The 24,328-nt window shown below is 53.4% G+C and overlaps 3 protein-coding genes across 4 annotated transcripts; 2 read left to right on the top strand and 1 right to left on the bottom strand.

Annotated features, from left to right (window-relative positions):
- Nucleotides 1-403: 403 nt before the first annotated feature.
- Nucleotides 404-1,871, bottom strand: C14H22orf15 (chromosome 14 C22orf15 homolog). The gene is given in 6 exon segments (XM_060170515.1): nucleotides 404-526; nucleotides 528-553; nucleotides 635-709; nucleotides 943-1,080; nucleotides 1,172-1,258; nucleotides 1,847-1,871. Coding segments are annotated over 6 exon segments (474 nt in total).
- Nucleotides 1,872-5,631: 3,760 nt separating this feature from the next.
- Nucleotides 5,632-6,803, top strand: VPREB3 (V-set pre-B cell surrogate light chain 3). The gene is made up of 2 exons (XM_060121624.1): nucleotides 5,632-5,737; nucleotides 6,487-6,803. Exons 1-2 carry the CDS (start codon nucleotides 5,689-5,691, stop codon nucleotides 6,801-6,803), a joined length of 366 nt encoding a protein of 121 aa, XP_059977607.1. The 5' UTR covers nucleotides 5,632-5,688.
- A 1,392-nt stretch (nucleotides 6,804-8,195) lies between these two features.
- On the top strand, nucleotides 8,196-16,734 carry ZNF70 (zinc finger protein 70). Of its 2 annotated transcripts, none has more exons than XM_060170632.1 (2): nucleotides 8,196-8,290; nucleotides 11,358-16,734. In XM_060170632.1, exon 2 carries the CDS (start codon nucleotides 11,421-11,423, stop codon nucleotides 12,753-12,755), a length of 1,335 nt encoding a protein of 444 aa, XP_060026615.1. In that variant the 5' UTR covers nucleotides 8,196-8,290; nucleotides 11,358-11,420; the 3' UTR covers nucleotides 12,756-16,734. The 2 variants fall into 2 exon arrangements, with proteins under 2 accessions (XP_060026615.1, XP_060026614.1); XM_060170631.1 differs by lacking the exon at nucleotides 8,196-8,290 and adding an exon at nucleotides 10,513-10,647.
- Nucleotides 16,735-24,328: the final 7,594 nt, after the last annotated feature.

Below are 24,328 nucleotides of genomic sequence, written 5' to 3'. Positions count from 1 at the left end.
ACCCCCTTGGATCTGAGTCCAGCTCGGCCACTTGGCCGTGATGTGCCAGGTCACGGGGCCTGCCGGAACAGAGGTGCTGGCCCTTCAGACGCCATCACACACTCTGTGCTGCTGCCTTCACTGAGTTCATTCAGCAGCTCTGCACTGAGCACCTACGGTGTGCCAGGCCCTATTCCACATCTCCCCGCCCATGTGCAGGCATTTAGCCTCCAGCGGGATGGTGGGGACCTGTCGCTGGATATAGTGTCTTCCATCGTGTGGGTATATGTGTGTCTCTGAGGGGGTTGGCATTGGGGTCCACCTCTCAGCACACACATCTGTCCCCTGGGAAGGGGTCCCATATCTGGGTATGAGCATCCCCCCAGGGATCCATGTCTCCTCCTTACCTGGCTCTCGGCCCCAGCTAGTGGGTCCCAGGCAGCAGGAAGCCCACCCTTCGGGGCCGTGAAGGAGGGCCTTGCTCCTGGTGGCCACGCAGAGTGCCGGCACGCCTTCTCCAGCCATCGCCCAGGGTGGGGGGGTGGGGGGAGTCCCGACAGCCAGCGCAGCTCCTCTGGAAGGCCCAAGAAGCCCTGCCTGTGGGGGACTGGTGGGAAGGCACATCCTCCCCCTGGGGCTCTCCTGTGACACTCACCTGCCAGCTCTGGACACCGCTCATCCAGGTTCTCCAGGAGGGACTCATAGCAGGTGGGGGCCCCGCCCTCACCGTCTGCGGAGGGAAGAAGGCTGATTCCTGGCTGGCCTGGTGGTCCACACCCCCACCTCTCACTCTGTACCTGTTTGCTGGCCCACAGTGGGGTCAGGACAGGGCATTGGATGGGAAGTTCAGGGCTAGGTCCTGGCCAAAGCAGGGGCTCGGCAGGGCTTGCGTGGTCTGTGGCTGCTCTTCCCCATCTTATATTCCAGCATAGCTGCACAGGGGGAATCTGGGGCCCCACTTACTGATGATCTGCACTAGGACATAGATCCCACGCTCCTGCAGCAGGGGGCTGCCCATGGAGGGCGCCAGGGAAGGCCCCTCCTCCAGTCCCTCAGCCAGGTTCACCAGGTGCCTGTCCTCAGCCAGGAGGGCTATGGTCACTGGGGGAGCAGAGAGGGAGGCAGGGCAGGGCTGGAATCCCTACCTGGGGGCCCTCAGAGGTTCTCCCAGCACCCCTCCCTGCCCCCTCACCATCTGGGGGCACCTGCCCCCTCTGCCTCAGGTGGGTGATGAGGAGCACCAGGCTGCACCAGGGGTTCACCAGCTCCCAGCAGCCAGCTGTGGGGGAGGAGCAGAGGTGAACGAATGGCACCCTCTACTCCCCCCAGACTGGGACCCTCTGCCTCCCTCCCGTCTCTTCCCTACAGAGCAGGGAATGGGGCTATGAGATTAGGAACGTACCCCCTTCCATCTCCCAAGATGTCGGTGACCGGGGTGCACAACTTCTGTCTTTCTCACGCGACCCTCCCCTCCCACTTCAGCCCCACCTCCGGCACCTGACAGCCCCTCACCCCCTACCCCGCACCAGCCCCGCCTCCACCAGAAGGTCAGGAATCTGCAGCTGGGGCTAGAGCTTTAGGTGCCTCATGCCCCCTGAAGCTGGAGGACCACTGACCAGCTAAGGGATGGAGCAGTTTGAGCATTTGCTCCACGGCAGCGGCTTGGTGGCTGCGTGGCCCGTGTGCTCCTAGAGGAGCCCACGTGCATTTCCCAGGACCCAGCCGGGGTTTCCCCTCAAGGGACTCTCCGCGGACGCTCCCATCCCTTCCCATGTGTACCCCTTCCCCACGCCGCCTCCCCACTCTCCCTCAAGGCAGAGGGAATGTACCCCCACCAGTCTTCCGGGACAGGGGACCCCCCCCTTACCTCCAGACATCACCGTGATAAACATGCTGCAGGGGGGAGGAGACAGATGTGGGGGCTTTGATCCCCCAACCCCCAACTTCCTGACTAAGGAAGGAGCTGGGGCTGAGATCTACCCGATGTGGCGCCCTGCGGGAGATGTGTGTGTCGGGGATGGGGGAGTGATGGGTGGGTGGGTGGGTCCAAGTCCAGCTCCCCGCTCAGCCGCCCTTGGGGCTGGGCTCCACCAGCCCAGGGGGTCCTTGCAGCTAGTCCAGGAGCCTTGGCCTCCTCTTCCTCCCGCTAGCTAGATCAGAGTATAGAGAAGACTCAGGTCCTCCCAGCTTCCAAGCTGGTCTCCATGGGAGTGGGAGCTGCCAAGAGGTCTAGGCAGGAAATGCCTTCCCCCCAGTATCCCGGTAACGGGCTCTGGGGAGGGTCCGGACATTCCCTGACGCAGGGCTCTAGTGGGGGCTGGAGCCTCAGCGCCCAGGGATGTCCAGAGACCACATCCCCTCACCAGTAGAGACAGAGCTTCCAGGCTGAAAGCAGGGGAGATTCCTGGGGGTGGGGTGCTGGCGTGGCTGTAGCGGAAGCGGGATCCTCACCAACCTCACAGGCTCCCTATCAACTCAAGGCCCCCTGCCCTGGGCTCACTCCCAGCCTCCCTCTCTTCTGTCCTTGTTTCTTTCCTTTCTTAGTCAAGTTTATTGAGTTATGGTTTACAGACAGTAAAATTCACTTTTGAGTGAACAAAACACTTTTGAGTGTTTTCCAGTTGTGACAAGTGTCACAGAACCACCACCAGTCTGGATACACAACATTTCCATCACTCTCCCAAATTCCTTCATGTCCCTTTGTGGTCACCCCAGCCCCTGGCAAGCGCTACAGTGTTCCCTGCCCCCACCTCTTCCAGACTGTCGCGTCCCAGAGAGGGAAGCAGCAGACAGTGCGGAAGCCTTTCAGGTGCGGCTGCTTTCACCTAGCTCCATGCGTGCAGGATTCACGGGGTAGTCAATAGTCAATCGGTGTCAATGGGTCCTTCCTTTCATCACCCGGGAGGGTCCCACTGCCTGGAGGTGCCGCGGTCTGTGGATCCACTCACCTGCTGCTGTTTGGATTGTTTCCCGTTTTGGGTGATTATGAGTAAAGCCAGTACAGACACTCACCAGCAGGTCTCTGGGTGAAGAGACGTTTCCATTTCTCTACTGTAAACCTCAGCAAGAGGGATTGCTGGGTCCTCTGGGGAGAGTATGTTTAACTTTGTAAGAAACTGCCATTGTTTTCCAGCGTGGGCAGCGTTTGCATTGTCCCTCTTTCCGTCTGGTTGTGGTTGGGCCTCTGGACTCATGGCGGGTCAGGATACCTCCTTCTTAGCTGCCCTGCCACTGCTCCCCGGTGATTACACTATTCATCCACCCTCTGCAGGCAGAGCTCAAGGCAGGAGGCAGGAGGAGGCCCAGATCCTCCCCGCAGCTCATCAGCATCACTCTGCCTCTGGACAGGACTTGCCTCAGTGCTCACACCTGTAAAGCAGTGAGAGGCACCGCTCACGGCACCACTCGCACTGCTCACAGCACCACGGGCAAGTTAGCCTGAGGACGGAACGCAATTAACCCTTTTGAGTGCTACCTGGGTGCTCAGCCTGCAGCAGGCGCTCAGAGGCAGCACTGGGGAAAGCCCTGGGGCAGCGTTTCCCAAACTTACAGGCAGGGCACTTTCTTCCAAAATCTGGGGACCCGTGTCCTGCAGAACACAGCCCAGGAGTGGCTGCAGCCAGATTCTGGAAGGAATGGAACTCCCGGCCTGGACCCTCAGCTCCAATGACCATCCCTCTGTTTTCCGAGGGGTTTGTCTTTAGTGCCACTGAGGAGGGATCTTTTGTCTTGAGTGTCATGGAGGTGCTCTAAGGAGGTGTTAGGACTGGAGTGGGACCCACAGTGGGAGCTTTGTAACCTTCCCCAAGTGAGCTCTCAAGGCTACAAAGTAACGAGAGCACACTGCTTTAACTTGTTTTATTATTTTTTAGGTATTTGGTAGGGCCAGCAGATCAGGAGATGATTGCCATTGAGAAGCTGGTTTGTTACAGTTCCCAAGTGGAGGAGGCATGACACCCCATGGTGCGCGAGGCCACATGGGAAAGCACCAGGGCTGGTCAGGAGGCAGAGAGAGAGGGGGAACTCTGGGCGGGAGCCTCTATTGTGGTTTCTGAGGGAAGGAACAGTGAGGTGGGGTGAGCAGGCTCAGGGTTGGCTGTTTGGAATAACTTCATGCTCTGGGGCACAGGAACCGTCCCTGGTTGTCTGGTACTTGCCCTGGGTGACAGGGCAGGAGGGCAGTGGCCCAATGAGAGAGCCCCGTAGGGGAGGTGGTCAGGGGAGTGTGGACTCAGGAATGGTTGGTTTGCATTTGAAAAGTGTTACTGTCTCTAGGAACTGGCTGACCCTGGGAGGGCCTGTCCCTCCAAGGTCAGCAAGGCCCCAGATGTCAAAGCATCAGGATAGAGAATATAAAAGGCATGATTAATACATACAAAGTCCTATCTATGTTTTTGTTTTTCTTTTTCTTTTTTTTTTTTTGGCTGCAACATGCAGCTTGTGGGATCTCAGTTCCCTTACCAGGGGTTGAACCCAGGCCACGCAATGAAAGCCCAGAATCCTAACCACTAGGCAACCAAGGAACTCCCACAAAGTCCTATCTTTGCATCTTCACAACACTTGGGCTGGCACAATGCTCGTCTTTTGTTTCCAGATGAGGAAACTGAGGCACAGAGAGGGGAACTTGGCTGAAGTTGTGCAGTCAAGAGGAGGAGGATCTGGGATTCAGGTTTGAATCCCAACGCGGGTTGAATCCCAACCAAAGTCAGCTCCCCTCAGTTTGGCAAACTCTCTTGCCCACAACAGGAGTGCAGATAGGCACAACCATGTCGGGAACCCTGGTGGTATCTACTAAAACTAAACAGAAAGGGGACTTCCCTGGTGGTCCAGTGGTTAGGACTCTGCGCTTCCACTGCAGGGAGCACGGGTTCGATCCCTGGTTGGGGAACTAAGATCCCGCATGCTGCGTGGTGCGATGTGGCCAAAAAAAACACAACACTAAACGGAAACGTTCCCTGTCCTGGGTGTCTGTCCAGCAGAAACCAGAGCTCAGGTGCACCAACGACACAGGCAGGAATGCTCGCAGCAGTTCTCCTTGAAATAGCCAAAGATGAAAGCACCCGAATGGCTAGTAACAGGAGATGGATAAACTAACTGTGGCTATCCACACAGTGGCTTACACACAGCTGTGACAACGAATTAAACATTGCTGCACACACGGATGACTCATAATGTTTAACAAAAGAAGCAGAAACAAAAGAGGACACACTATCACTCCATTTATAGCTGACGTTCTACAGCAAAACTGATTAACCACAGAGTCCCACTTGGTTACTGTTGGGGACCAAGAGGGTGTTACTGGCAGGGGAGGCGAATGAGGGAGCCTTCTGGGGTGATGGAAATGTTCTAAATCTTGGTCTGGGTAGAGGCTGCAGGGATATATATATATAAAATCATTGAGCCATACATGTAAGATTTGTGCACTTGACCGTATGAGTTATACCTCAGTGAAGAGCAGCCACCTGCTCTAACTGCACATGTGGATTTCCGGGCTTCTGTTCTCAAGAAGGCCCTGTGCGGCTGGGATGCTGACGTTTGGGAAGATAAGGTCTGGCTGCTGGGCCCCAGCACCACCCTCCCACCGTGTCAGTGGGCTGATTTGCATGCCCTGTCGTGGTCCAGCAGCCTCCCCAGTGTGCCCTGAAGCACCTGGAGCACGCCCAGCGCAAGCCCAACAAGTGACTCCCACCTGCCTCCCTGCCTCTGGCCATGGCCTGTCAGCATCTGGCCCTCCTTCTGACTGGGGTCCTCCTAGCAGGTGAGCCCTCCCTGGGCCTTGCTCACCCAGGGGTGGAGTGGGAAACAGCACACTGGCTCTGGAAGCCCCCTGTAAGGAAGCAAATCCATGTGGTCAGTGGGGAAGGTTTTGGAAGGGTCCTTGAGGTGGAGAGGAGAACCGGCCACAGGTGGCCCTGCCCCAGACTTGAGGCAAGTCACTTCTCTATGTGGGCCTCAGTTTCCCCATTTGTGAATGACCAGATTGCTAGGGTCCCTTTGGACTCTGACTCTTGGGGGTCTCAGAGACTCATCACCTTTTGAGTTTTTCAGAGGGGAAGCTGGTGTGGGCTGGTTCCTACCCCACAGGGCCTCAGGGACAAGCTAACCCTGAGAAGGTTCTTCAGCAGCCAGTGGCCGGAGGCTGAGCCAATGGGTAGTAACAGCTCAGGAGGCTTCTTGGGGGGTCATCAGTCTGTAGCCAGGGTTTGGACAAGCCAGTGTGACCAAAGTGATAGGGGTCTGAAGGGCAAGGGACGAGGGTGGGCAGCCCAGAGACCACCAGCACACCCTCTGAACTCTAGATCCTTAGCTGAACATGGCTCCTTGGGAACATGACACTAATGGGGGCTTAGGGGTCGCCAGCTCTGTGCCCCACCCAGTGACGATCCCATGGCACCGGGCTGTGAGCTTTTGGGAGAGGATTCTCCTGGGAGTCTGACCAAGACTTTGTGGGGCAGGGGCAGGAAGGAAGGGGCCCAGGCAAGACCTGAGTGTGTCTGTCTCTCTCAGCCTCCCAGCCAACCCTCACCCAGCCGGACACACTGCTGGTCTTCCCAGGCCAAGTGGCCCAACTCTCCTGCATGCTCAGCCCCCGCTATGCCACGGTCGGGGACTACGGCGTGTCTTGGTATCAGCAGCGGGCAGGCAGCGCCCCCCGCTTGCTCCTCCACTACCGCTCAGAGGAGGACAACCACCGCCCCCCTGACATCCCTGACCGATTCTCGGCAGCCACGGATGCAGCCCATAATGCCTGCATCCTGACCATCAGCCCCGTGCAGCCTGAAGACGCTGCGGATTATTACTGCTCCGTGGGCTACATACCCTAGGGGTGGGGTGTGGGATGAGTGCCTTCTGTCTGCCTCCCGTCTGCCTCCCACTTATGCTCCTGACCTTGGGACCCTCCCTTTCTCTGAGCCTTGATTTTCCTCCTTTGTAAAATGGGTTAATAATCAACATGTCAACAATAACTATTCTGAGCGCCATGAGATCCTGGCTGAAAAAGTGACTGTGAGACGCAAGAGGGAAGAGATATGGGAACATATGTATATGTATAACTGATTCACTTCGTTATAAAGCAGAAACTAACACACCATTGTAAAGCAATTATACCCCAATAAAGATGTTTAAAAAAAAAAGCTCAATAAAAAAATAAAAAAAAGAAAAAGAAAAAGTGACTATGGTTGGTCTGGGAGTGTGGGGGTAGGGATTCTGGGGATTTTTGCAGAAGGGGAAGCACCTGAGACCCTTGGGTGGGGCCCCACCTCCCTACCAGCCCCCAGGGGGCTCAGAATGGTGGCTCATGCCTTCCTGTGACTGGAGGAGCTGGAGTGAGAGAAAAAATAACCAGCCCTTGCTGGTCCCAGCTCTGCATGGCTGGTTGTGGTCCAACACACACGGGGTCAGTGGACTGGGTCCCTAGGAGCCTCTGCCTACTCCTGGATGGGGCTAGGAGGCACCTGAGGGCCAGGACGGAAGGTGCTGAAGACAGGTGGGCAGATGGCAGGGGGAGAATGGGCAGCAGCCATCCTTGGGTAGAGGGGCAAGTCTTGCCACCAGAAGCAGAAGTGAGCTCTGGGAGGGGGGTCGGGGGCTGAAGAACACACCCCGCTTCCCTCCCGGTTCCCCTAAGAGGCGCCACCTGAACGGAGGCCATCCCTCAGATGCAGAGGTGGGGTCCACAGAGGGTCCCGCCTAGCCTCCCAGCCATCTCCTGGGCCCTCTCCGGGCTCTCCTCATTTGTCTCTGCGGGGACGAGGTGAGCAAGCAGGACCAGAGCTCCCCAGGAAGGGAGGGGGAATCGCAGCAGGACCCCGGGCCTGCGCGGGGTAACGGGCTCCGCAGCCCTGAGCGCACCTGCCCTTCTCCCGGGGACACAGCCGCCTCAAGGCCTCTGGCCGGCCCCACCCCCAGGACAGGTGCCCAGGAGCCGGCCGCCCCTCCCGGCCTCAGTTTCCTCCTCTGCGCTCCCACCAACGCCCGCCCAGCCGGGACGCGCTCGGGGACGGCCCGGAGCCCTGAGTCGACTGGACGGCCCCTCCCGACCCCAGTCCTGCGACCCGGATCCCGGCGTCCAGGCGAAGACGCGTACTGCGCGGCGGGACCAGCGAGACACTGGCCTCCGCGCGGCCTAGAGCGGTCCCGGAAGTGCCGGGGGAGGGGGCGGGGCTCGGGCTCTCGGGCAGCCGCGGGCTCCGCGTCAGCAGCCGCAGCCGAGCGAGGCCACGGCCGCGGGCAGGAGCAGCTCAGGTGCGGCCCCGCCCTGCTCGCCCGCGGCCCCGCCCCCGCTCAGGTGAGCGGCCCCGCCCCGGCCTAGGTGAGTGGCTCCGCGGCAGCCAGTGTGGCCGCCTCTCGCTCCGGTGGCGTAGGTGTGGGCGGCCCCCGTCCGTGGAAGCAGGTGCGGGTCCGCGGCCGCTCGCTGGCCTCCAGCCAGGAGGCCCTGACTGGCCCGAGGGTCGGCCGGGTGCCCAGGCCCTGGGGGTCCCAGGAGGATGGAGTGACGGAGGCAGGAGGAGCCGGGGAAGACCAGAGAGAGGTGGGAAGTGTGGGGTTCCAGACATTTGGATTTTCGGTCCCAAAATATTTAAAACATCGTTGGTCACAGATAAAGTACCGCTAACTTTTTCAACACAGTGGAGACTTCAGCGTGTAGCTGGTACATAGTGGGAATGGAAAACCCCCGAGGAGGGAACCTCGGAAACACCAGGATTTAGCAGGTGGGTGGAGGCACAATATCCAGATACAGAGAAAGAGGGGTCAGAGGGCATGAAAATTAGGGGAGGGAAAGAAACCAAGGGGATGAAGTGGGGCGTGGGAGTGGGGTAGGTTGGCCAGCAAGGTGGGTTAGTGAAGGGTGGGCTCGTATTGTCACATCGTCCAGTTTTTCATGAGAAAACCTACTGAGTTTTAAATATTGGCAGCTAAGTCAAACAAAAAGGAAAAGCCTGACCCTTTGAGAGTCAAACACAACGTGTCTGTGGCAGGATCCCCAGAGTGCCAATTTGCAGTCTCTGAAATGAAGGGTTTTGAGAGGGATGTCTTGGGGAGGCCTTCCAGAGGGGGGAGGAAGTGAGGACCCAGAAGAGAGGGCTTGGCTGTAAGGAGGTCATTAGATGCTGGAGCTGAAGTCCCAGCTGAAATTGGAAACTTGAAGTTTGTCTCCGTGCCAGACACAGTCGTATGATTTTCCTTGGCAACATTCAGCATCTTAGGAGGAGCTGGCAGGGGAGGTGGGTAGTTAGTGGCAGGGCAGGGAGGTGAGGAATGTGATGCTGGTCAACGAGCTGGTTGAAGTGATGCCCATAGTTAGACCCACTGTAGTCTAAGCTAGATGGGGAAGGGGTGGACCAGGGTGAAAATGGGACTTGAGGTTTGAGGAGGTCGGGTGAGGCGGGGGGGAGTGGAGACCGTGGTTGTGAGGAGGAGTGGGAGTGATCACAGGCTTTTTTTAAAAAAAAATAAATTTATTTATTTATTTATTTATGGCTGCATTGGGTCTTTGTTGCTGTGCACGGACTTTCTCTAGTTGCCGCGAGTGGGGGCTACTCTTCGTTGAGGTGCACTGACCTCTCATTGCGGTGGCTTCTTTTGTTGCGGAGCACCGGCTCTAGGCACGCGCGCTTCAGTAGTTGTGGCGTGGGGGCTTCAGTAATTGTGGCACACAGGCTTAGTTGCTCCGCGGCATGTGGGATCTTCCCGGACCAGGGCTTGAACCTACGACCCCTGCATTGGCAGGTGGATTCTCAACCACTGCACCACCAGGGCAGTCTAACACAGGCTTCTTGAGGATATTGCAGTTCTGTGCTTTTTTTCACACCTGGCCTTTCTACTGGCTGAAAATTCATTTAAAAAAAAATTCCAAATAGGAATGATTTCCATCATGACTATTCTGATTAATTTAGTATGTCTTTTTGAGGCAGTTCCTCTCTGACTTCAGTGTAAGGATGATAGTACCTTTGTATGGAGTCCTGAGGAGTACATGAGATATGCTTGTAAAAGGTCTAGCTGTGCCTTGCACACAGTAGTTGCTCAATAAACTCGAGTTGTCATCATTATGGTACCTGAAGAGTTTCCCTGGAGGTTGCATAGCAGTTTGTGGATGGGGTCCTGCGGGGCTCCCTCTGGGCCCCCACAGTGGGTTGGGGGGCTGAGTGGGGTGTTCTAGCCTCCTTCCTTGTCCCTCTGAAAATACCCCCTTCGACCGGAGCAGCTCTGCTTTTGTATGTTTCATTTATTCATATCTCCCAGGTAATTGACTTATTTGAATAAAGAGTACTTTTGGCAAAATAAAATAAAAGTGTGGTAAGCAGTTCTAACACAAACACAAATAACTTTTTCTCCATTCAATCATTTATTTATTCAATAAATGTGTGTGTAATGATTGAGTGGCTGTGCTGGGAGCTGGGGATTCCAATATGGCGGAGCCCCGGATTTGCCCTTGGGGAGCTCGCAGGCGGTGGTGGGGAAAGTCCTGCCATGACATTTGCCTTCCAGGTGGTGAGTGCTGTGATGGACATATGCCCCGTGCTCCACGGTCACCAAGCCCACGTGCCCAAGATTGTCAGAGTCTGAGGGTGCAGGGAAGAGGGGACATTTGAACTGAGTCTGGAAGGATGAGCAAGTGGCCATGTGAGAAGAGTGGGGACCAGTCAGGAGGAGGAAACAGCAGCATGTGTGAGTGGTGGAGCTGGAAGTTTGGGGATGTGTGGAAGGAGAAGCAGGCGACAGGGCCACATGGCCGGGTGTGGAGGACTTGGGCTGCTGCAAGCTCCTGAGAAGGGGGATGCCACGATCAGGACTGTGTTTTGGGCGTTTGACCTTGGCATCCACGTAGAGAACGGGCTGGGGGGAGGGGGGAAGCTGGAGGTAGGCAGCCAGCGGGGAGGCGAGTCACACGGAGGCCTGAGCTGCCCAGTGGCAGCGAGGAGAGTGGGAGAGACCCCTTCAGTAAAAACGGGAAGTGGACAGGACGGGGTGTGCCGGCGGGAATGAGAAGGGCTGATTCCCAGGGCTCCGGCTGGGGCTCTGGGCTGGAGGCCTGCAGCCGACCGACCGTAGGAGTGTGCTCTCTCTTTCCCAACGAGACCCCAGCCCCAACCTTCTCTGGTAGCTGGAGTCTTGCCCCTTTTTCAGAATGTCTCCACTTCCTGTCCTTGCCCACCTTTCTGGACACCCTGAGCCTTTAGAGTCTGGACACCACAGTGTGTCATTGTCTGTCTGTCTGTCTTCCTTGCAGTTGTTTCTGGTAAGTCAGACTTGTCTCTTAACTCAGTAAGGACCATCTCAAGGGCAAGATTGTGTCTTTGGTTATATCTGCCTTAGACTCTGGCACCTACTAGGTGCTTGACTTGCTGACTTGACAGTGTCTCTTGTTTTCTTTTCAGAATCTGAGAGCAGTAAGTGTGTCCCAAAGAGAAACAGTCACTAGGGGTGAGCCCGGACCCACAATGGATATTCCCCCGGCAGCCAAGCTGGGTGAGGCCTTCGTGTTTGAGGATGGGTTGGAGATGCAGACAAACCTTTTCCCGGAGGAGGACCCAGGGGACCCTTTTCTTCAGGAAAGGGGTTTAGCACAGATGGCCGTCATCTACAAGGAGATCCCTCTGGGGGAGCAGGACGATTATGAGGGGAATATCAGTCTGTGCTCAAGCCCCATCCAGCATCAGAGCATCCCCCCAGGAGACAGACCCCAGGACGATGAGCCGTCCAGCCCAACCTTCCTCCAGAAATCAGACCTGAGTATGTGCCAGATAACCCACAGCGAGGAAGCGTCTGGTAAGCCCGATGGGGAGACGGCGGGCAGGGGGGACTCGGGACCCGAGGGGCCTCACAGGACCGCACAGCCAGCCAAGCCCTACGCGTGTCGCGAGTGCGGCAAGGCCTTCAGCCAGAGCTCACACCTGCTCAGGCACCTGGTGATCCACACGGGGGAGAAGCCCTACGAGTGCTGTGAGTGCGGCAAGGCCTTCAGCCAGAGCTCGCACCTGCTGCGGCACCAGGCCATCCACACGGGGGAGAAGCCCTACGAGTGCAGGGAGTGCGGCAAGGCCTTCCGCCAGAGCTCTGCACTCGCGCAACACCAGAAGACCCACACCGGGAAGAGGCCGTACGCGTGCAGGGAGTGCGGCAAGGACTTCAGTCGGAGCTCGAGCCTCCGGAAGCACGAGCGCATCCACACCGGGGAGAAGCCCTATCAATGTAAGGAGTGCGGGAAATCCTTCAACCAGAGTTCGGGCCTGAGCCAGCACCGGAAGATCCACACGCTGAAGAAACCGCACGAGTGCGAGCTCTGTGGGAAGGCCTTCTGCCACCGGTCCCACCTCATCAGGCACCAGAGGATCCACACAGGCAAGAAGCCGTATGCATGCGAGGAGTGCGGGAAGGCCTTCAGCCAGAGCTCCAACCTCATCGAGCACCGCAAGACGCACACGGGCGAGAAGCCTTACAAGTGCCACAAGTGCGGCAAGGCCTTCAGCCAGAGCTCCTCGCTCATCGAGCACCAGCGCATCCACACCGGCGAAAAGCCCTACGAGTGTGGCCAGTGCGGCAAGGCCTTCTGCCATAGCTCGGCCCTCATCCAGCACCAGCGCATCCACACGGGCCGGAAGCCCTACGTGTGTAATGAGTGCGGCAAGGCCTTCCGGCACCGCTCGGCCCTCATCGAGCACTACAAGACCCACACGCGGGAGAGGCCCTACGAGTGCAACCGCTGCGGCAAGGCCTTCCGGGGCAGCTCGCACCTCATCCGCCACCAGAAGGTCCATGCGGGGGACAAGCTCTAGAGGAGGGGCTGGCGCCGCGGCCCGCGCCTCTGCCAGCTGGAGCCTGGCCCCCTGCTCATCTGTGAGGCCTGCCTGCCTCCCCAGACCAGTGCCTCCTGGAAATGCCCACCCACCCTGGTGGCAGGGTCTGGCCCCCCGTCTGCGGCCCTGGCCCAGCAGGGGGACTGGGTAGGGTGGGGAGGGAGGCCAAGGGCCAGGGCGCCAGGGCACAGCTGGCTCTCAGTTGTCTCGTGCTCACCTGTGACCCAATGGGGTTTAGTTTTGCCCTCTATTCGCTTTTTCCAGAATCCAGAAGAAGAATAAACGTCAGAGGGAGAAAGTGGAGTTAAACCCATGAAAATGTCAGATGAGCTCTAACATCAGGCACTTTTAGAAGAAGTAACCGTGTTCGCGGTCCAATCAACTGAAGGAAAATGGATCCAAAGTAGACTCGTCAGCAGCCCGCCTCGGGCACTGGTGGGGACGGCCAGCTCAGGTGACAGAGCAGAGGGAGGGTCTGGAGGACTCATCCTGGGTGTGGGGGTGAGGCCCCCTTGTGCTCTCTCAGCCCTTGATGTGGGTTAGCTGAGGGCGGTTCTGGCCAGCAGCTCTTCCAGGAGGTGGAGGCGTGGTCCTGGAGGCCGGCGGAAGGTGCAGCCTGGCTCTGGCTCAGCCCGGGCAAAGGCTCACTGCCCACCCGGGGGTAACCCTCCACCAGACCTAGGGCCCCAACCACAGTGTGCCTTGGACATCATCGGGGCCCGTCTCTGGTCGGTGCTTTGCAGCCTCCCCTCCACCCTCCAGTGCAAGGGGATGGAAGGTGATTCGGTCAGGTCTGGGTTCAAGTTCCAGTTCTGGCCCCTCCCTCACCTTGGTGACCCCTTCCGTGAGGTGGGCATATTGGGACTGGCCACATTCCCCTAAGGGCTGGCGCAAGGCTCCTGTTCAGAGTGGGACCACGCATGAACGTGCTTTGTCGGCTGGCGATTGAGGATGGAGACCCACAGTGACCGCTGCCCCACCTGCAGAGGAGGTGCATCCCTGTCTGGTTCCCGACATGGCAGGACCCCCCCCTTCAGCCAGGCTTTCCCTCCTTCCCTCCCTCCAGCTTGTGTCCTGGGTGCGGTGCCCTGGGCAGGACACTTCCTGCACGCCATCCCTGCAGCGGCAGTGTGTCTGCGTCCTGTCCTTCTCTCTGTCCTCCCCACTGGGGGTTGTTTAATGGGGACCATTGTCTGCGTCCTGCCCTGACCAGTTCAGTTGGGCATCCCCAGAGGTGGGGCTCCGACAGTGGCATGTATTTAAAGCTCCCCAGGTGATTAGAAGGTTCCCCTGCATAGCAGGCTGTGAGCCCATGCTGGCTCCCAGGCAGCCCCAGCATCTCCCAGATGGCATCGTCCAGAGCAGAGCTTGAAGGTGGCCATCCTGTCTCAGACCTCTGCCCACCACCCCAGGGATGGGCTCAGGCAGTGCCGTGTCTGCCTGGTTGGTAAGCGTTTGTCCCAGGCCTTTGTGTGTCCACGAGGATCTTTAGTTGTGGCTCCCCGGGCTCCTCAGAGCTAGTGTGGGGAGTTCACAGTCAGAGCTATTTTGAAGCTTTCTGAGTCTCTGGCTGAAATCCCACGAACCCATCATGGTCACACTAGTTATTTCAGCTTATGAGAAGCTCTGCTGGGCAGCTGTGTATAGTTTAGATGAATGAAAATGGGAAAGCCATAGTGGTTACTTCTTAAGTGGAACTTGGTAGGCCAGAGATGGTAAAACGACAGGTCTGTTGGGCTGGGAAGATCGGCTCTGTCCAGCTCCTCTCTGCTGTGTGAGTCTGTGGAGCATTGAACCAGCTCTCCAGGCCCCAGCAGAGCCTCTGCATGAGCAGGTGGACCAGCCCGACCGGGCAGTGCCAGGCATTGTCTGCAGGCAGCCTGCACGGATGGTCTTCGGTCACCAGTGAGAGTACTGACACCCCTGCTCAGTGCAGGTGGGACATTATCCCCCCAAGATCTACCTCCTCACCCCCTGCTGTCCCCGCATTCGGCCTCAGCCTTGCCAGTTGTCTGCTTCCTACCTTTGATGTCTGTCCCTGCACACTGTGCACCAGCCAAATTTTTTTTTTTCAGGCATCACTTTGCACATGTCACCACTCTCCTTAAAACCAACCTTCAGGGGTCTTCTGCACGTAAACCCCCATTTTAGCCAGCCTGGGTTACCCGCGCGAGCAAGCGTATCGGTGTTCCCACCACACCCAGATGCACCCCACTCACGCCCAGCTTCTCAGCTCATTTATGCTGTTCTCACATTTTTGAATATGCACTTTTTCTCTTCCTCCCCCACATTCCCCTTTCTTCCTTTTGACTATGTAACATAGAGATTAAGACCCCCTTTCTGAAGGGTTGACAGACTCTTACAAAACCATGGTCAGACCAGGCAGGTACTTTCTTTGTAGGAAGTGTGAGCAGAACCTTGTTCTTTCAGTTCAAATTCTTTCACTGATTTCTTATGTATTTTTATTTTTTAACTTTTTTTATTTTTATTTTTTGCGGTACACGGGCCTGTCACTGTTGTGGCCTCTCCCGTTGCGGAGCACAGGCTCCGGACACTCAGACTCAGTGGCCACGGTTCACGGGCCCAGCCGCTCTGCGGCATGTGGGATCTTCCTGGACTGGGGCACGAACCTGCATCCCCTGCATCGGCAGGCAGACACTCAACCATTGCGCCACCAGGGAAGCCCTGTATTTTTAAATCTTTTCATTTATTTAGGTTCTCAAACAGTGTGATGTTATAAGAGATCATCTTGGTAATATTTTAATCATCCTTGAGTTTAGTTGTTTGTTTTTGTTTTATTGTCTTACATTTTTTCCTTCTTTTAGTTGTTGAGTGTTGCAAAGGTCCAGTTCTTGGTTCTGTTTACTAATTAAATTGTTTGTCAAAGTACATGTATTCTGCTCTTTTCTTTCTTTTTTTTTTTTTGACTTAATACTTTACATTTCTTAAGATTATTTAGATACAGTTAATCATTTTTAATATTTCTAGTAAATGGGGGTACTTTAGCCTATGATTTTTTTCTTACAGTTAGAGCTTTTTCTGCACTCCGTAATGTTGACATGTGTTGTCTTTTGCTGTTGTCCTTAGGACTTTCCCTTTGGCCCAACTATTATTATTGTTATTGTTATTATTAATTTAATATTTCCCAGTGATGACTGCTGAGGTTATGGCTTTTACTTCTTATGGTACGTAGTGGTGTCAGCATTTCTAAGCGTCCATAGAACTTCTCTGGGCCTGAATATATTATCAGTTTCTATAAGACATTTGTGTACTCTCAAGAAACGTGTTTTTACTCCATCAGTTCTATTTGTTAAATCAGTTTTTATGTTACTTTATTCAAATCCATACTCTCTCTAACTTTACTTCAGAGTTCTTAACCTGGGGTCCAAGGACTGCCTGGGAGTCCATGAGCATGCAGGGGTTTCAGAGGTCATGGATGCCGGGCATTGAACAAAGCTGTGTGGATATGTGCGTGCATAAATTATTCTGGGAGGGGGGTCTGTAGCACTCACTACATTTTGGAAGGGCTCTGTGACCCCAAAGTAGGTAAGAACACGCATTTACCTAGTCAAATCACAGTCTGATTTTGTGTGTTTTTTTCTTTACGTATTTCTATTTTGCTTTAATTTCTGTTTCTTTTTTATGTATGTTGTTGCTTTGTGAGTCGTGCAGTTATCTTCTTAAGAAATAGGCAGGGTACAAATGATCAAGTAATTACCATGTTTGGGGCATATATGTTTAATAGTGACATATCGAAAAACTGTGCCTTTTAGTGCCCTCTTTGCCTCTTTTAATGCTTCTAGCTTCAACTTCTCTTTTCCAAATATCATAATGGAAGCCCCTTGCTTTTTTTGAATTTGCATTTGCATGAGAGTTTATTTAGCTCGGCATTTTATTTTTAAAATTTGTGTACATATTTTGCTATATATCTGTAACTTATAAACAGCAAATTGTTGGATTTTGTTTTCTAATTCTTTCTGTAATTCTTCTCATATAAGTTCTATTATTAACATTATTGTTTAGAGTAAGGCATAAATTATCTTCATCTTAATATTTTAATATATATTAACTCATATAACCCAAAAAGGTCATGCTCATCTCCCCCCCACCGCCGTCTCTGTGAGTTATTATCCACGTGTAGAGCATCACTTCTGGGTAGACTAGAGGTCTGCCATTGGGCACACCTGCTCCTCCTGGTCTTCATCAGTGCCAGGCTCTGTCCTGAGCCCCTCTTGCAGCCACATCCTCTCGCTTCAGTGTCCTTGGCTGTGATGTGGAGGAATGATGTTACCTCACAGCCCCGTGGGGCTTGGAAGACTGAGGAGTGCAAACCTGTGTGGAAAACTGAAGGTGTAGGTGATTATTACACTCTCAGTATTGTGAAATATTCCTTTGATTTTCTGTTCTTCTTAATCCCAAAGTTTGTTCAACATAACTTAGAACACTACATTGTGCTTTACTTCTTAGAAATAATAGGCGATGCAGCAAAGAGCTAGACGTCAGGCCCACCCTCCCTGAGGGAACCCACACAGTCATGTGGAAGAGAGGTGGGGACCCTGATCTTGTGCCCCTCTCCCCATCACCTGTCTGTCCCAGGATGGTCCCCTCAACTTTCCCCTTTCTCCCCTGACTCCTCCCGTGGTGGAGGCAGAGGCTCCAGAAGATGGTCACTCTGGCCACTCCTGTTGCAGGTGGGAACCCGAGGCCAGTGGTTTACCACAGGTGCAGTGGTTTAGTGTCAGATCTACCGGCAGCCATGGGGAGGAACAGTTCAGATGTGATGCTGGAGCCCCAGCCTGCTGCTGCCGGGACTTCTTAGAGGCCACAGTGGGTTCAGTCACCACGGGCCGAGGTGGAAACCAAATGGCCTCTCTGCTCAGAGTCGCTCTGCTCTTGGGGCCAAGCGGATGCTCACCAGCATCACACATGTCTGGATGTATTTGCCATCGACTGACACCCACCTTACAGGGGGTGGGGAAAGGCAACCCCCTTCTTTTGGGGGAACCCCCTCTTCAGTATCTGATAACCAGGAAACCCAGTCAGGAGGTGGCCTGGGGAGTGTGGAGTGGGGTGTCTTGAGATGGACCATCCCTCCTGCACCACAGGCCAGACGCTCTCCCAGTGGCCAGGATGCCGGTGGGGCCGTGTGCTGGAGACCCTCCCATGTCCCACCCCCCGCCCCCATCTGCCCTGGTGGGCATCTTTCTCTGTCACTCACCTTCCTCGGCTCCTGCTCGCTGGGAGGTCTCTGCCCTCTGGGGTCTAGAGCACCAGCTTGAAAGGCTCTCCCCACACCTTTCAATCCCTGCTCCCTGTGCTGCCACCCTCAGCCAGGCCAGCTCTTCTCGCAGAGATGACAGGAGCACCTCTGTCCTCCCCAGCCCTCACTTGGGTCTTCCAGCTCCTGGACCCCAGAACTGAGAGGGGGTCATGAGCCACAAACGAATGCGCTCCCTACATAATCCTCATGTGGCCTCATCTGGAAGAGGGAGCAGCAGCACTGCATGGCTCTGGACTGGTCTTCTCCCGGGACCACAGGCACCCCCAGAGCGAAGAGCTGTCCTGGGCACGTGGTCAGAGGTGGTGAGGGGGCCAGTTCCCCTCCTGGAGGCTGGTGGGGCCTCATGGGGTTTTATGAACTGGAGCCTCTACCTCCTGCCGGCGGCCCATCCGCATTCCCAATGTGGGCCTCGCTTCCGCCATCCTCCCTTCTACCCGCTGTGCCCTGGAGGGGAGTGGCCTGCAGGTGTCATGGGCAGCTGCGTCCCCCGCTCCACCAGCACTGCCTCGTGAGCTGGCAGCTTCTTCCTGAGTGTCAGCCGCGCTCTTCAGCCTCTTTCTGTCGCCCGTTGTTTCCTCTGGTCTCGCTGATCACAACCAGGGTCTGGAGACCCCTCCTTCTCTACCTTCTCATACACCTATCCCCCCAAGTCCTGCCCACAATGTCCCTAATGCCACCCCCTCCTCTCATCTCACTGCACGGCCCCCTCCCTGGCCACCCACCCCCGGCCTTTCTCTCCACCTCAGCCAGAGTGATCCTTCTGCCCTGCAGCCTGATGGGGTCAGCCTCTTCCACAAACACCCACCCTGGTTTCCATGGAAACCGGTGTCAAGATGCTTCCCGATGATCGGACACCTCCTCCCCACCAGGAGCTCCTGTGTTCCGAGCAGGCCTTCATCCTCAGGGGACCCTTTCCCATCTGTAGAAAGAGCCTGGGCCAAAGACGGTGGGGTTCTCGCCCAGGGTCAGCAATTCTGAGAGGGCCAGGCCCCCTGATCCAACCTGCCCCAGCCCTGTGCTGCATCCTGGATGTCAGATGCAGTAGAGCTGGGGAAGGAGGCTGAGTTTAGGGTCAGGGCCAGCACTTCAGTTAGTGGAGACTGAGAAGAGAGAAAGGGTCCAGGAGAGGGTCACCCTCTTTTTTTTTTTAAATCAACATATAGTTGATTTATAATGTTGCGTTCGTTTCAGGTGTACAGCAAAGTGATTCAGATAGATAGGTATACATAGATTCTCATTCAGATTCTTTTCCATTATAGATTATTACAAGATACTGAATTTAGTTCCCTGTGCTCTACAGTAGGTCCTTGTTGTTTATCTATTTTATATATAATAGTGTGTACCTCTTAATCCCAAATTCCCAATTTATCCCTCCCCGCCTTTCCCCTTTGGTAACTATAAGTTTGTTTTCTATGTCTGTGAGTCTATTTCTGTTTTGTAAATAAGTTCATTTGTATCATTTTCTTGATTCCGCATATAAGTGATATCATATGGTATTTGTCTTTCTCATTCTGAATTACTTCACTTAGCATGATCATCTCTAGGTCTGTCCATGTTGCTGCAAATGGCATTATTTCATTCTTTTTATGGCTGATATTCCATTATGTATATACACCACATCTTCTTTATCCATTCAGTTATCTTCAACCATTGCCTTCCAGCAGGGGGGCATCCAGTGGGGTTGATCTAATTGAAGGTTTCCTACCACTCCAGCCCTTTGCTGGGTGTCAGGCCAAATGACCTGAGTTTGTGACCAACGGTTGAGAAGCCTATTGTCCTGTGGCCACTCAGAAGCTGTGACACACACTCCTGGGCTGCATCCTGTGCCCCACTGAGCTTAATTAGCTAAACTGGGACTCCTGTTCCTTATCTTACATGTGGAAAATCACCTCGAAAAAGCCAAATCCAACCTCCTTGGTAATAGTTTGTCCGGGAATGTTGGTTTTAACTACTGCAGGCCACACCTCCACTGCCACCTCACCTCCCATGAGATTTCTCCTATGAAAAGCCCTCAAACAGACTGAGGGGTGGTCATTTTTGAAAAACATGACATTGGGGTCACCCTTGGGAGGCCACCCCGAAGCAGTAGTTCTGCCCTTTAAGCTGTCGTGAGGCGGGTGGGGAGAGGACAGGATTTCGTCCCCTCCTGACACTTGGAAGCAGGAAATGTTTGGGGGGACAGAGAGTTGAGTGTCCAGCCTCACTCTCACCAGATGTGGGCTCTGGGAGAGGTGAGGGTAAAGGAAAACTGGTTCCCTCGTTGCTGACGTGTAACACAGCCTGTACATGCCTGCAGTGTTTGCAAGAGTGTTTGTATTTAGTCCTAAGCGGTCACAGCTTCTGGGTCCTTCGGAAATTGATTTCTTTTATACATCCCTGGACAGGCTTTTCTAGCTTCACTGTCCTGGGAGCAAATCTCACTAATCCTGGGAGACCTTGCCCTGCAGGTTGCTGGTTGGAGGGGAGAACTTCTGCATCCTTCTGTGTCACCTCTCCCCAGCAGCCATCCCAAAGGAGCTGCCTGTGTTCTCACTGCTGATCCACCCCTCTGGTTTCACCCCAGTGTGGATGGGGCCGACCTGTTGGGTCCCCACCTCCTCCTGCTGTTCCCTGTGGCCGCTGGCTGTTAGCATGTGCAGGACCGGGACCTGGAGCATCACCCATCAGAGCCCAGAGGACGGGGAGTGGAGACGAGGAGTGAGCCCAGGAGTTTCGAGGGACCAGAGGCAGAATACTGGACTGTGTTCTCCAGGGAAGGCAGTTTTCTCAAAAAATCGTCAATAAGGCCACCCCAAACCATCAGCCTTATCTGTTGCGGAGGAGTGGATTTCTCCCTTTGGCTAATGGCGGTTGATTTCTACCTGGACCAGGGTATTTATGTTTGAATTACAATCTTACCCCCCTTTGCGCCTCCAGGGATCTGGAAAACAGAGGCCTGGGCTAGACAGAAGCTTTCTAGAAGATTCACTATTGAAGGGATTCAAAGAAAAACCTTTGGTGGTCAGCGATCTGTGGGGTATTGGGGGGGGGTCAAGTGCTAAGTGTAATGGCTTAGCTATTTTTACGGGACCAGATTCTTTGTGTCCATAGCGCAGCTGGCCAAAAGGCTTAAACAACCAGAGGTTTGCAGCAAAGAGAGGGTTTATCCGCAAGGCAGCCAATGAGGAGATCAGAGAACACTCTCAAATCTGCCTCCCTGAAAACAAGGGGCTGGATGTTTACGGGATGGAGAATCAAGCAGCAGGGCGGTCTGAGGTGTGGGGAGCGCGGGGGAAAATGATTAGAAAAAGGAGCAGGGACTGTGGTTCTGCGCAGGTGTAACCAACTCCCGGCCTCTGCACGCTCACAGTACGATCTGGGGGCGGACTTTTCACGGAGCGGACCCTGGCGCACGCCCAGTGGGAGGGTCAGGGGTCCCATCCAGTCTTAGCCACTTGAGCTCCAACTAGATGCAGCTGACGACTCTGAGTTTCTAGAAAACAACCCGGAAGATATTTTATCATTTGGGCTACGTGCTTGGAGTACATGCAGGTCTTAAAACGGCTTTGATTAGTGACGGCAGGTGGAATGGATTTGACTAATCATGACCCACAGTTTCGCTATCTCAGGGGCTGCCCTCATCCCCCACCTATCCTACCATAGGTGGGGGCATAGGACACTGAGATCTGGGACATACTTACGCTAAACAGTCAGTCAGGGTTGCTGAGCAGACCCGGGGCCATCCTCACGCCAATCATTGGCTCCTGTGCCCAATAAAAGGGAAAGAATGCGGGAAAACAGGGAGGCGGTTTCTGGGCCTTGAGCTTTCCTCCAGCACCCTCTTCTGGCAGAGCCAGGCATTGCACGCGCTGACCAAACCTCGGTGTCCGGCTCGGAGGCCCCATCCTTGTCCCAGAGATCTCACCCTCTCACCAAAATGAGGGACACCTGCTTCCAAGAGTCATATCCACGGCCAACTGTGTTAATTCCTCCTGAAATTCAGTCACAGTTCCACTGAATATTCTGCTAACCTCCAACAACTCCTACATAAAGTAACGCTGAGAAGAAAAGAGAACGTGGTTGATAAATACACAATAAGGAGCAAAGAAAAAAGACGCAAAGTCACCGCCGTTCTCCTTTTTCATCGCTTATGAATAGCGTTGCCAGATAAAATACAGGATGCCCGCACAGTGAATAATTTTTTAGTATAAGTATGTCCGCAATATTACAGGGGACGTACTTAAACTACGACTTGTTGTTTTTCTGAAATTCAAACCTAATCTACCTTTTTTACAAGTTTTGTGGGGCAGTCCGCAGCCTGGATGGGATCGGGCGGTCTCTGGCGCCCTCTAGCGTTGAAAGGTCTCAGCCTGGTGTTTTGGGGTAGGGGGCATTTGTGATGATGTGACCAGGTGAATATGATCGTCCTTTATGAGGAAGCGCGTTTGGAGCTTGTTAGCTGAGGGACCAGAGCAATCAGCCTGCACCCGTGCCCCCAGCCATCCATTTCTCCTTGGAAAATAGGAAGATGTCACGTAGACCTGGAGCTGGGTGGAGAGGGTGCCCTGTGTTCTTGCTGCACCTACTTGGAGTGGAGGTGCCATCAAGTTGTGCTGGGCGGGTGGGGGAAGGGAGGAAACAGGTCATTTCATGGGTGAAATGTTACAGACTCTCACTGCTCTTGCCAAGTTTTGGTAGACTTCCTTGAATAAATATTTCATTTTTTGTATGCCCTTAGGTCCATTTCCAGAGACTTTAAAGATATAGAGGTTTAAAGGTATTTAAAGACTTTAAATATTTATATACAAAGATAATATTATTTCTTAAAATTTATATATAAATTTAAAATTAATATATAAAACATATGCATATATAATTATAAATACACAATTATAAATATATAACTATATATATTATTATAAATTCATAATAGAAAACAAACATAAATATATAATTATAAACATAAATAAATATATTATTATAAGCATATAATTATAAACACAAACATTTGTATATTATAAATATATGATTATAAACATATATTTAAATATTATTATAAATATGTAAATTAAAAAATAATTTTCACCACTTTTGCTAGAGGCGGGTCTGTGGAACTCTTTGTGTTGCTGTTCCGGAAGTGGAACTCTCCCTCTCCAAACTGGCTTTTGAAATGACCAGGAAAGAAGTGAAATGTATAAGAATTGGGAAGATAGCAGCAAAATTGTCATTCTTCACAGATGATATGTTTAAGTATGTAGCAAGTCCCACAGAATGCAGATAAATTAACAGAATCTATAAAAAAGTGTAGCAAATTTCAAATGCAAAAACTTACTGTATCTCTATTAACAGCAAATGGAGAATAACATTTAAGGATACATTTTACAATTCATTAAAAATATCAGTTTCCTAGGGATGAATCTAAAGAGATGCCCAAGTCATTTGTTTATGGGGAAAACTCTACATACAACTTTATTGAGAATATTAAAACCTATTAATGGGAGGGAGAGAGAGAAAGGATATCCATGGATTGAAAGTTCAATGTGGTAAAGATGCCAGTTTCCCCCAAATTGATTGCTAAATTCCCCCAGAACTGGTTCAAGGTGCAGAATTCCTGTACCTTTTTTAGGGAGCAGAAGCCAAAGAGCCGATTCTAATTAAGAGACGCTCAGATCCTCTTGACAGAGAGGAGCACTCTCCTTCGTCCTGACCACCTGGGCAGTTTCAAGGTCATGGCCAGAAGGACTTGGTTCGCTGCGTCGCCCACTCAGAATTCTCCCTCTCTGTCTGAAGAGGCGACCTTGGTGGGGGGGGTCCCCCCCATGGGCACACCCGTCCCCATGTATGGGTATGGGTAAAAACACTGTGTAATCCAGTCAATGGAATATTATTCAGCAATAAAAATAAATGAGCTTAAGTCATAAAAAGATATAGAGGAACATGTAATGTGTATTAATAAATGAAAGAAGCCAATCTGAAAATGCTACCAACTGTCTGATTCCAACTATATGACATTCTGAAAAAGGCAAAATTATGGAGACAATAAAAAGGTCATTGGTTGCCGGGGTTTGGGGGTAAGGAGGGAAATACTCTGTATGATACTCAAGGATAAATACATGTCATTATACATTTGTCCAAACCCATAGAATGTAAACTATGAATTCTGGATGATTATGATGTGTCAATGTAGGTCCATCAGTTGTAATAAATGCAGGAGAGATTGATAATAAAGGAGGTTATGCACGTGTGGGGGCAGGGCACGTGTGGGGGCAGTATGTGGGAAATCTCCATGTCT

The sequence above is a fragment of the Lagenorhynchus albirostris genome, chromosome 14 (assembly GCF_949774975.1).
Source record: "Lagenorhynchus albirostris chromosome 14, mLagAlb1.1, whole genome shotgun sequence".
Lineage (NCBI taxonomy): Eukaryota > Metazoa > Chordata > Mammalia > Artiodactyla > Delphinidae > Lagenorhynchus > Lagenorhynchus albirostris.
Note: the sequence above shows the minus strand (reverse complement) of the source record. Positions and strands in the feature narration are given on the sequence as shown.